The sequence below is a fragment of the Limulus polyphemus genome, unplaced genomic scaffold, assembly GCF_000517525.1.
Source record: "Limulus polyphemus unplaced genomic scaffold, Limulus_polyphemus-2.1.2 Scaffold4237, whole genome shotgun sequence".
In the NCBI taxonomy this organism is placed as follows: domain Eukaryota; kingdom Metazoa; phylum Arthropoda; class Merostomata; order Xiphosura; family Limulidae; genus Limulus; species Limulus polyphemus.
The window spans coordinates 76,883-90,575 of NW_013669847.1; the positions used below are offsets into that span (position 1 = coordinate 76,883).

Here is a 13,693-nt window from a genome sequence, read left to right on the forward strand (position 1 = left end):
ATATAGAGAGTAGTTAGTATAATAATAATATATATATACACATATGTGTGATATATATAATATAGTATAGTAGTAGTACTAATAATAAACTAAACTAATATATATATATATATATATATATATATATAACTAGGAAGCACTAAATAAATCTATTTGAATATTCCTTGTATATAGGTTCTGAAAGCAAACACCGAAGGTGCATTAATCATCTTGATAACTGATGGGGAGGAAAATACAGACCCTAAAATACCAGCTGTAATTCAAAGAGTTATAGAAGCCAAAGTTGTAATCAACGCAATAGACCTGGGTGGACAATCGGATAAAAATTTAGAAACACTTTCCGTGAAAACAGGAGGAAATTCTTTTCTTGTTCTTGATGATGAGTCAGGAGTATCTTCAAATATGGATGATGCACTATTTTACGGCAGCAAGACTGCCCAAGGTGACATCGATTTTGGTTTGGTTGAAGTAAGTGTATAGTATAAGAACGGTTATTGTGAATTTCTGAAGAGGTCGCTCTCAGTTATGGTTCTAGTTGGGCATTCTAAGTTAATGTTAACCTTTATATGTTATATGTTAATTTTACAAGTTTACAATGCTAAACTCCAAAGTTTGATTTCTAGTGTTGAATAGAGAGCAGAAGAACTATATTGTACCGTCATGCATAAGTGAAACTAGTGAAAATATACACGTTTATATTCCCTCATGAAATGGACATGGCACGAAAATGGTACGTTCATTAAAACTGCGGACAGTGGACAATATTTAACATACAGTGAGTTATTATAGGATTTAGTGAGAGTGCAACGAAATACCAAATCCTGAGAGGGAGGAAGAGGTCAACGCTGAACCTGACCCTCCCTGGTCCAAAACATGGATCGAATCCCGATGAAGAAGAAAGACAGAGTGCACTGAAAACAACATCTATATATGTGTATAAACACTTAAGGAAACTTCTGTAGTGTAAACGTAGAGTGCACTGAAAACAACATCTATACCTGTATATAAACACTTAAGGAAACTTCTGTAGGGTAAACGTATAGTTCACTGAAAACAACATCTATACCTGTGTATGAACACTTAAAGAAACTTCTGTAGTGTAAACGTAGAGTGCACTGAAAACAACATATATACCTGTGTATGAACACTTAAAGAAACTTCTGTAGTGTAAACGTAGAGTGCGCTGAAAACAACATCTATACCTGTGTATGAACACTTAAAGAAACTTCTGTAGTGTAAACGTAGAGTGCACTGAAAACAACATCTATACCTGTATATAAACACTTAAGGAAACTTCTGTAGGGTAAACGTAGAGTGCACTGAAAACAACATCTATACCTGTGTATAAACACTTAAGGAAACTTCTGTAGGGTAAACGTAGAGTGCACTGAAAACAACATCTATACCTGTGTATAAACACTTAAGGAAACTTTTGTAGTGTAAACGTGGAGTGCACTGAAAACAACATCTATACCTGTGTATGAACACTTAAAGAAACTTCTGTAGTGTAAACGTGGAGTGCACTGAAAACAACATCTATACCTGTGTATAAACACTTAAGGAAACTTCTGTAGTGTAAACGTAGAGTGCACTGAAAACAATATCCATGCCTGTGTATGAACACTTAAAAAAACTTTTGTAGTGTAAACGTGGAGTGCACTGAAAACAACATCTATACCTGTGTATAAACACTTAAGGAAACTTCTGTAGTGTAAACGTAGAGTGCACTGAAAACAACATCCATGCCTGTGTATGAACACTTAAAAAACTTGTGTAGTGTAAACGTGGAGTGCACTGAAAACAACATCTATACCTGTGTATAAACACTTAAGGAAACTTCTGTAGTGTAAACGTATAGTTCACTGAAAACAACATCTATATCTGTGTATGAACACTTAAAGAAACTTTTGTAGTGTAAACGTGGAGTGCACTGAAAAAAACATCTATACCTGTGTATGAACACTTAAGGAAACATAGCTGCTGCTATAAACTTCTGTGGTGTAAGCGTAGAGTTGACTGAAAACAACATCTATACCTGTGTATGAACACTTAATGAAACATAGCTGACGCTATAAATTTCTGTGGTGTAAACGTGGAGCATACATCAATAGTGATATGGTGATTCAGAACATTATTGTCAGATAACTTCCGCTCACAGAAAAAAGAAGATGGAACTTACAGTTTGTTTTACTAACGAGCACGGGCCCGGCATGGCCAGGTGGTTAGGGCGCTCAACTCGCAATCTGAGGGTCGCGGGTTCGAATCCCACCAAACATGCTCGCCCTTTCAGCCGTGGGGACGTACTAATGTGACGGTCAATACTACTATTCGTTGGTAAAAGAGTAGCCCAAGAGTTGGCTGTGGGTGGGGGTGACTAGCTGCCTTCCCTCTAGCCTTACACTGCTAAATTAGGGACTGCTAGCGTAGATAACCCTTGTGTAGCTTTGCGCGAAATTCAAAACAAAAACAAACTAACGAGCACTTAATTAAAAAAAATATATTCAGAGTGTTGATTACAGTGCTCAAAATTAGAAAGTTGTTTCTTTTACATGTAGCCACGGAACAGCCAAAGCGAGTTTTTAACCTTATTAGAACATTTTAATATGATGAAACAAAAAGTGTGAATAGATATTTGTTCATACTTTGAGAAAAAAGCAACAGAATTATTCGTACTCTGTATGCACTTGGATAGTGTGATTCTTACTTTTGACTTTTGGTGCATTCTGACAGAGTGCTCTACAGTTTTTACCCATTGGTACACAGTACTTGTAGCTTTGAATGTATTCTAACAGAATACTTCATGCTTTGGACGCACTGCCACAGTGTCTCACTCTATGAATACACTAAGACTGAGTGTTTCACACTTTAGACGCATTCCAAGTGAACGTTTCAGACTTTGAACGTTTCCGGTAGAATTGCTCATACTATCGATGCATTGTGACAGAATATTTCACACTTTGAACGCATTTCTGAACGCAGGGAATTGAAAGCCGGATATTAGAAATGTAAGTCCGGAAAGTAACTACTGGCCCACCGGGGAAACTGAAATGTTATTCAAATTGGAATCACCAATGAAAAATACCTACATGACCTTTGTGTAGTATGAATATGTCAGGTCAAATTTAAATTAAAAGGAATAAATAAATAAATCATATTCGATAGCGAATGAGACAAAAGTGGATGTACAATTATTTCACATAGGATAATTTCTAACATTTTCTCTGAAATAAAAAAATAATTAATATGTTTTTAATTGTTTTCGAAACATTTTCTTTAGGACCAACCAAATAATAACAACTGTAGATAGACCCTCGGTGGGTCAGCGGTAAGCTTACAGACTGACAAAAATCCGGAGTTCGATTCTTCGCGATCAACACAAGAGATACCCCAATGTGGCTTTTATCTAAAATCAAACACAAACACACCAACTGTATAGTACCAACTTTACAGCAATTTGTGCCCTAAACAACTATATAATGATTTTTGCCCCATTCTGTAAATTCATAATTGGAATAAAAACACTAAAGCTTACATTAGGTAGCACAAGTTATACCATGAATAACCACCTAATAACTGCAGTTTATAAGTCAGTGATAAATACTGTCCCATGACGATTGTCACGGCGAAAACTATTTTCGAGAAAAACATACATTTTTACATTATTCCCACGTTAAATTTATTTGTTATTTCTTTTAAACGGACTTGCGCTTATCGATAAGCACTACGTTAAATACCTCCGTGTGATGTAGCTAATATAATAAAAATATATTGTAAATGAAATGTTGACAGTTAATAATGTGGCAGAATATTACAATAGATGTTATAAATGCCAAAACATGACTTTTAATATACCTTCCTTATCCTCCTTTATGTATCTGTCTATTGTACACCTGTTCGAATTTCGGGTTAAAGTAACTTGTACCTTGATTATAATTACACAGCCTCAAAGCTAATGGATGCTAACTTCTTTTGCAGCTTTCAAAAGAAGATATGACATTATCCGAAAGTGAGACCAAACATCTAACCACGTACATAGACAGTTCTTTGGGCAACAATACTAAATTCACTTTCAGGAGTAAATACTTAACCAACCTCGAAATTTCTCTAGAAAGTCCTAATAATAAGATCTTCACCCAAGATGGCACAGAATGGACCAAACTTGATGAAACAACAGGGCAGTTTCTGTTGACAGAAGCTGAGGTAAGCTATTATATCCAATGAATTTTCCTGTCAAAAGTCTAAAATATATCATAAAGATTTTTCTTTCATACTCAGAGGTAATTAGGTTTTTCTTCATTTTTCTAAGAAAACTTTACTGTCAGCCTCGAGCCACTTGAAAAATTCAAAAAGTGCATAACTAAATTAAAGCATTAGAGAGAAATAATTTAAATTGTCTCCAAAAACGGCAACGACTGAACATTTTACGACTACCTTGCTAAATTAGCGTAAAATAGATATTAGTGTAACAAAACAGTGTGTGACCAGAACAAAAGACTATAAGATAAAGTAGATATTAGTATAACAAAACAATGGATATGAAAAAACATAACATTAAGTAGATATCAGTGTAACAAAACAATGTGTGAAAACAATAAAAGAATCGTAAAATGAAGTAGATATCAGTGTAACAAAACAATGTACGTCCAGAACAAAAGAATATAAGATAAACTTGACATTAGTGTAACAAAACAATGTGTGAAAACAACAACAAAAGAATTGTAAAATGAAGTAGATACCAGTGTAACAAAACAATGTACGTCCAGAACAAAAGAATATAAGATAAACTTGACATTAGTGTAACAAAACAATGTGTGAAAACAACAACAAAAGAATTGTAAAATGAAGTAGATACCAGTGTAACAAAACAATGTGTGACCAGAATAAAAGAATATAAGATAAAGTAGATATTACTGACAAAACAATGTGTGACCACAATAAAAGAATAGCAAGTTAAAATACATATTAGTCTAACAAAACAATGTGTGATCAGAAACAAAGAACCTTAAGATAAAGTAAATATTACTGACAAAACAATGTGTGACCAGAACCAAATAATCTAACAAATAGTGTAACAAAACTACTTGGTTTGGATTTCATTGTGGTAATCTTGGTACCACAAGTTGATCTATATTGCTTTGTTTTTTAATGCCATTAGGTACAAAAGATATTCCGTCTTCGAAATTGTAATGCTATGTCTCAACACATCTTCATGATACGAGTTTATGAACGTTTCGTGTCGTAAAGTCATGTTACCTACATTATTCAAAAACAACCAATTTTTGGTAACATCACACTACATACATAGCACCAAACAATGTAAAAATATATTTCTGATATAGGTTATTTCTTCACGAATTTATATCTGCTGTGGTAGTCACGTTTCTTGCTAACTTGCCTCTTTAAAATCTATTTTTGTTAATATAATGTACACAACCCTCTGTTAGAGGTACAGCCAAGAGGAACGAAAAGAAAATTTTTCTATGGGGAAGTTATCATTTTACATGTTACACATACAAAATAAAAAACTAAAGTAGCTAAGTTACATAAATTGTATCTGAGAACTGTATTATTAGCATTCGTTTTATTGTAGTTTTAAACCAAAAATATACCGTTGGTGATGATGAATATCGTATCATGTAATATTTGATAAGTTATCTGTAAAATGAGATCGTTTTTGATAAGTAGAAACTTTACTTTTCCAAATAACTACATCCTAATTATTTATTATTTTGGGATAACAGGCAGGAGAATGGAAAGCAAAGTGCTCCTCCAAATCATCATCATCAATAAAGGTCAGCTTTCAAGTTACATCAGAACCAACTGACCCTGAAGATGACCCTGTACGAGTTGAAGCTTTTATAAGCGACAGTACATTTGACACATTTACTAAAGATATGCAGAATTACGCACTCATCTCTGCCAGAGTTTATAAAGGAAACATTAATATAGCACATGCTACACTCAATGCAACAATCATCAGGCCAAATGGCGCTGATCCTCTGTACAATTTCATTCTTCTATACAGTAAGTAATACTCATATCTTACCATATTCGTGTGTAAGTGCGCGTGTGCGTGTCTGTGTATGTGTGGCGAAAAACCATATAGAAAAGAAATGTGACCACCATAGCTCCAAGAGGAAAGAACCTAGAAAACTGACATTTTGCATCCATACTAAGTGGATCCTGAGGGTGTGCACCTGGGAATTATTACTTATCTTATCCACGTGTGTGTGCATGGCATGCGCTCTTTTTAATGACGCAAGAGAGCGAAAAACTACATAGAAAAGAAGGGGTTCCATATATTATAAATTATAGATATAAATCACAAACAGACACGCAAGGGCGCGCGTATGCATCTCTTTAATGAGGCAATCTAGCAAAACACCATATAGTAAAGAAGTGGTTCCTTATATAACAACTTCTAATATATAGAAAAGCCAGTGCATTTTGGTAGCATTGTGTTACAACAATGGCTTTTATATCATGTTGCTTAGCAATAAAAGTATAACCTAATATTGTTGTTAAGAGGCTATGTGCTGAAAGTATCAAATAAAATGTATAAACTACAAAATTGAAAAATGTTTGTTGTTTTCTAATTTAGAGGCTCCGTTAATTAAAGATGTTTGTTTTCATTATTTGTTTTTATTATTTAAGTTTAAAACCGGAGGACAAGTCAGAGTGAAGGTTACCTTTATAAACAGGTCACATCCCATAAAGGAGCAACAAAAGTGTATAGGTTATACTTTTATGCTAAAATGGGTTCAGAATACACGTTGACATAGTCATATAGAATAAATCAACCTAATAACATGAGCGAAGCCAGGTACTTTTGCTAGCAATAGAGTAAGAATTAAGCGGAATAGGTTAGTATATTACTATCAAAGTAACCCAACAAAGCCAGGTTTAAACAATAATGCTATAAATATCATTATTTTGAGGAATAGCATTCGAGTGGTTCGTCTGATACAAAGGTACCCGTGCTTCGCGCGGCATTAACATTACTTTCGTTAACCATCTACTCCACGTATTTTGCTACCGACTTCTTCACTTAGTTGGGCTCTCATTCTCTGCATTAAAGCGGTTACGTTGAAATACAAAACCATTTATTTATTCATTTAGATATGATATTTGGGGAATCTACTTGAATTATTGTAGCAAATTTAATAGAAATTTGCTTAGCCAGTTTAAAACTCTCGATCTCATTTGACACTCAATTAGAAAAACACAAGATTTCAAATTCACTCCTCTTACTTCAAATGACGAAATAAGAGCAATTCGAAACAAATGAAATATGATAAGCCTACATTGCGCAGTTTTAGTTGCTATATTTTGTAATTTAAAGAATCTAATGTTTATAAAAGTAATAACGACAGTAATAACAGCAATGTGTCAACAAATGTGTCTGACTTATCCTTCGTCATTTAACCCATTACTTGATAAAGATCTGGTGTGTATCTGTTTATAACTGGCAAACCGCTAAACCGATTGTCATTAAAAGAAGGGACATAGGAATATCGACGTTCAGATTTTCTACTTATGTCATCCCGAGCTCCCTTTGTCTTCTGCTTGTGTTGAACTGGTATGTCAGCTGGTATTTTTATATAGAATATAGTGTTATAGATGAAAACTGTGTTATAGTTTGAGGTCAACTTATATATAGTATGTTTTCCATTTTACGAAATCTTATATTATAGTTGGAGACACAAAGACATCAAGCACTGCAACATAAAGTTGAATCGGCTAAAAATTTCGGGTTTTAATATTGTTTTTATATTTTTTCTAATAACTCGCAAATAGGAAACAAAATGTTGTATTTTCCATCTTATATTTTAAGCGAGGCCTCCTATGGTAATAAAATAATGCAACGTGATTTTAAAATCCTAGCGTGATAATAAAGTATACTATTATTATGGAATGGTAATGTGATAATAAAAATAAAGCGTGATTATCATGAACCTCGATAGTGGTTCATGATAGGAACCGCATGGAATTGCGCAAAACCCTAACAGAACGTTCTGGCAAAAAGCACCATAAACAGTAAAGATTCAGTTCAAACAACACTTTAAACCCTTTACTATTGACTGCTAAGGCTGTACACATATAAAAATGTACAAAAAACACTCATGTTAAACTTACAAGGAAAAGAAAATCCGGCCCGTTTGTAAATATTATTATTGTTCTTATTACTGTTATTCTTTTGCCAGCCTACAACTAAAACAGCTTGGTACGTCTAATCCAAACCTTTTGTAGAATACTAAGTAATGTACTACGAAGGTTGTAAGGGTATTGAAAGGTCGATTTGTTTCTTCTATATTTTACATAAGCTAAAAAATATCACACTCCTTGAAGTTAGCTCTTTTACAAATATCTAGTGTTCCTTTAAAAAAAACTTAAGTACAGGGTGAAACACGAATTGCCAGCCAGTAATAGATGAACATTAGATGACTGTAACATGTAGATACCCAATGCAAATGCTTATTTAAAGCGTTGTTCTAGACGTATGTTTTATTTCAAAAAGCTGCTTTTCTACTGGTGAAATGTTATACGTGCTTTGTGAAGGTTGTATCATAGTCTACGCATATATTTGTCCATTGCTATGCATTATAGATAGAGAATTTGGTTACAAAAAACTATGAATACTCATATATTCTCAAACAAATCTTCATGACAATCTCCAGCTGCAGCTTAACATTTTACATCTCGAATAATGTGATCAAGTAGTCAGTAGCTACAGTAAATCATCATGAACCTTATCAGCTAGCTATGCTTATTATCATTACAGTATGAGAGGTTAACTACCATACTAAGAAATCCTTTGTCCTTAGTTGAGCATAAAAAACGCCAGCAAATAACAAAAATATAAAATTGGAAATTCAAAACCTGCAATTAGGGATCATACAAGAGATAAGGCAACAAGGCTGAAGATATTGTAGAAATTATTTATTCAAATTACAATCCCTATTTTGACCCCATGAAATGTAATTCTAGGTAGCAGCATGGAGCCAAAATAGTGATTTGTAGTTTGAGTAAATAGTGTCTACAGTTTCTCCAGCCTTGTTTCTTTTCCTTTTTTACGATCCCTATTTACAGGGTTTAAAATTCCCATTTACTTATTCATTTGTAGAATAGAAGCGTGATAATAACAATACAACATGATTACAGGGTGCTGGTGTGTAATAGCAGTACAACATGATTATAGAATGCTGGCGTGATAATAACAATACAACATGATTACTGGGTACTGGCGTGATAATAAGAATTCAACATAATTACAGAGTACTGGTGTGATATTACCAATATAACATGATTTTATATTTTACACATTTGTTATTTATTCCATCAATGTTCCTTATTCATAGGTTCACAAATAAACAATAATGTACTTGTTTTTTAGTTCGTAAGGTAATCAAGTTTGCTGCTGAATACAACCAACGATTTGTTTATATTATTATACAAGATATTTTGTATTTTAACTCTGAAAAGCCATTGTTGCGTGAATGGACTAAACGACCAGTTCAAAGACCTTAAGTTTCAGTTAAAAGTGTCCCTAATTTTGAGCTACTGACCAAAGAGTAGAGAGCTAGTCAATAGCACTCACAGACACCATAGATTTTACCCCAACCGAATAATGAACTCGACTGTTACTCTTTGAACGCTTCTGCAACAAGTCTTGTTAACAACTAGGACACGTCCAGCTCTGTTTGGCATTTGAAAATGGCTAATCTTATTCGATATTATTAGAAAAAATATATTTTATTTTTCTAGAATATTTTCCTTTTTTTTACATTTCTCCTTTTCACATAACAGAAAAGGAGATTTTTTTGTATTTCATTTCATAGCAGTTAATTTTAACGAAAAAAGATGAAAAGTAGATGTTTTAAAGAATTCTAAATATTGTCTAAGTAAAATGTTTAAATAGTTAAGAAGTTTGACTCTTCTAACACAATCAACTGTAGTTTAGCCTATAGCTACATATTCTTAAAAATCTGATCCTGTAGTCTAGCTGTGTTTTAGTTTTTAATTTATTATCATTATCCTTTAAGCTATGAATGAAAAATATAACTGTCACAATGATATTATTCCTTAGCGGGATCGAATGGGCTGTATAAACGTGACTTCACAGAGTTCACTGGGAATGGGAGATACGCTGTTGAAGTAAAGGTGATAAATGATGGAAAGGCAACTTTGGAATTGAATGATAAATCACAGAATTCTTTTCCACCTAAAGGTAAGTATTCACAATCTGTTAAATATTAAATCGTGTATGTATTGAAAGAACTAAGCACGTATAATAATGCTAGAAATAAACAAATATTTTTGTCTTTTTGTACCTTGATCGAGGTACGTAATTAAGACATTTTCGTTTTAGAAACAGAATATTAGTGAAAAAAGACTTTTTTTTTGCATGGTTGTTTGACAAATCCGCAATGTAAAAGAAATCCTTTGAAACATTTTTATTAATGATGATGTTTAGCTCAAATCTTCATACATTAAATGTCATTATTATTGGATAATATCGTTTAACTTCTTTATTTGAAATTTTAGCGAAAAACTTCAGAATGTCCATCAGGAGAATCAAATCCAACATTCTAATATTATAAGCATTCAAGTTTACCGTTGGGCCACTGAAAAAAAATAACTGTTAGAATAAAATCATCAAGAGTTTTTCAAACATACTATATCCTTATTTGTAACTACGTTTGAGCTTTAATGGGGTCATAATGGTGTTGAAGTGAAGGAACCAGATCATCGTTTTGTAATCAAAACACATACTGGATTTGAACTAGTTATTGATTTCAACCAAATAATTTTAAACATATAAACTTTATATGTGTAGAATGAATTTAACACCAGATGAGCTGAAGCGCACATGACAAGAACCATGATGTTGCTATTGTCATATTTTCTACAACGTTTAGCTATACAGTACATGTAGATATGTTATTGAACCTCATGTGATTCTGTAATGTTGAAAATTTAGAATATTAGTTTTTCTGGATATCCTGTATTTATTATTTAATATACTAATGTAGTGAGAGGATACTGTCATTTGTACAAACGAAAAACCTATCAAATATTGTACTGAATTTTTATTTACCAAGAATATACACAATATTAAAAATTACTTTCTGTGTAAGAAATATAGCAGAAACCAGAAATAATATTATTGTTTTTCAACCTGGATGGAATGCAATATCTACATATAAATGTTTGTGTAAAACAAAATTCGTTGCACACAAGATATGTATTTTAATGAAATTTCTGTATTAATTGAGATTTATGTTCCGTGAAAGACACAGGAAGACAAGTTTTCTCACGATATTTACTAGAATTGACTGCTGGTTAGGTTTAGTTTATATTTTTCTCAACAAGCATTCCAGGATATAAATTAATTTATGAAAATAGAACGGTTTATTTATTCTCTTCCCATTTTCGGTGCTAACTCCAAAATGTGGTTTAGTTAGTTGCAAAACAAATCTGGTAGAATGTCTTTAAAAAAAAGCAAATCTACATATTTTAGTTTTGTCTTTGTCAGAATGGCGTTAGAGGTGCTGTATTGATTGTTTTCACGTGTTGTGGTTTAATACGCCCACGTGTAGGTTGTGCTATAAGATTAACTACATCTTTTACTGAACACGGAAATTTTTCAGCTTTACACACGAAAAACTGACCCCCTCTTCGAATATAAGAATTGTAATGGTGAACATTAGGTTTACAATGTTGAAGTTGGAATTTGTACTTCATTATTAAAGTTCGAATAAGGTACTAATTTGATTTATTTTACAGTGTATTTTAGCCTATTAACTAAGGTTTATATATTTTATTTAACCATAAAAATGGACAGGTGTTCTAACTTTAAGGCACACTTCATATTTATCTTGACCTCTAACAACGTGTTTTAATATTCTTTATAGTTTTTGTTTCAATATTGTAAATGGTTATTCATTTTGCTGTGTGTAAGAAATGGCAGTCTACATGGGGAACTTTGTAGACTGGAAGATCTACATCTACCAGGATTTGATTCCCCTCGATGGACAGAGCGCACGTAGCTCACTGCGTATATTTAAGCTAAAAAAACCAACATCTACTTCTACATGGAAATTAATTTAAAAAAACAACATCTACATTTACTTCTACATGGAAATTAATTTAGAAAAACAACATCTACATCTACTTCTACATGGAAATTAATTTAAAAAAACAACATCTACATTTACTTCTACATGGCCACGTAGAAGTAGATGTAGATGTTGTTTTTCTAAATTAATTTTTAATTTGTAGATGTTGGTTTTTAAAAATTAATTTCCATGTAGAAGTAGATGTAGATGTTGTTTTTATGTACTTCTACATGGAAATTAATTTTTAAAAATCAACATCTACATCTACTTCTACGTGGAAATTAATTCTTAAAAAACAACATCTACTTCTACATGGAAATTAATTCTTAAAAACCAACATCTACATGTACTTCTACATGGATATTAATTTAGAAAAACAACATCTACATCTACTTCTACATGGAAATTAATTTAGAAAAACAACATCTACATCTACTTCTACATGGAAATTAATTTTTAAAAACCAACATCTACATGTACTTCTACATGGAAATTAATTTTTAAAACCAACATCTACATCTACTTCTACATGGAAATTAATTCTTAAAAAACAACATCTACATCAACTTCCGAATGGAAATTAATTTTATACCACATATGATGAATAGAAGATAAGTTTGATCAACAATGTATTCTTTAGCAATTTGCAACTTTTTTGTTGTTTCTATCTTTGAACTTTATCTAAGCTATATAGATACTTGAAAGGTGTTGTTATGCAGTGAACACACATCGGTCTAAAAATTATAACATCTAAAACCTTTTCAGTAATAGTTGCAAAATAATGTAATATTTTAATAGCAGATAAAGTGAAGCCAAGTTATATTTTCAGGTTAAAATATTTCAATTATACTTGGTGATTATTTAATAAAACAAAACTCTTTTATACTAATATAGGAAACCAATTCAAAAGAAATAAAGATTCATCAGAATTGGGTAAATTTCAACGATCAACCAACGCAGGATCTTTCCAAGTTAAAAATTTCAATAAAGATGTCTTTAAGTACTTTCCACCAGGACATGTAACAGATCTCCAAATTATTCAAAGCCAAATGGTTTCTGGTATCTATATCATAGGGCTCCAGTGGACGGCACCAGATGACAATTGTTTTGAGAAACCAGGTATTTTAACTCAATATTAAACCTTCTTAGTATAATTCAGAAACAACAGATGCGCAATTTCTTAATGTTTTAAACATAAATTTTATCACCCGTAAGTCTGTCTTTCATTAAAATATCAGATGCATAATTTCACAATACTCTCAGTTACAACATTACCGCTGTAAGTCCGTAAACTTACCACTGGCCACTAGGGGAACCCAAATAAAAGAAAATCTGTGCTTAAGAAAAGCTTGTGTGGGATTAACCAAAATATTATATTAACAAACATTACTAAGAAAGCTATAACACATTGACATCTGGGCGTTTGTATACAAGTGAATTTGCAAGTAGAACAGTAAGAATATGAAATAATACATTTATTTTAAAACATGTAAACAGAAAATACGATACTGTAACCACGAAGAGAGTGTTAATTATGTTAAGTACGATAACAGTCAGACATTGCTTCTCCACAT

General features: G+C 32.3%; 1 protein-coding gene across 1 annotated transcript in view; it reads left to right on the forward strand.

Annotated features, from left to right (window-relative positions):
- LOC106470822 (calcium-activated chloride channel regulator 1-like) overlaps positions 1–13,273 on the forward strand; it is a 36,960-nt gene extending 23,687 nt beyond the window's left edge. The window contains exons 8-12 of the mRNA XM_022399464.1: positions 175–468; positions 3,976–4,200; positions 5,742–6,024; positions 10,088–10,228; positions 13,014–13,273. Coding sequence (XP_022255172.1) covers positions 175–468; positions 3,976–4,200; positions 5,742–6,024; positions 10,088–10,228; positions 13,014–13,258 — 1,188 coding nt within the window. The 3' untranslated portion in view covers positions 13,259–13,273. The remainder of the gene's footprint in view (positions 1–174; positions 469–3,975; positions 4,201–5,741; positions 6,025–10,087; positions 10,229–13,013) is intronic.
- Positions 13,274–13,693: the final 420 nt, after the last annotated feature.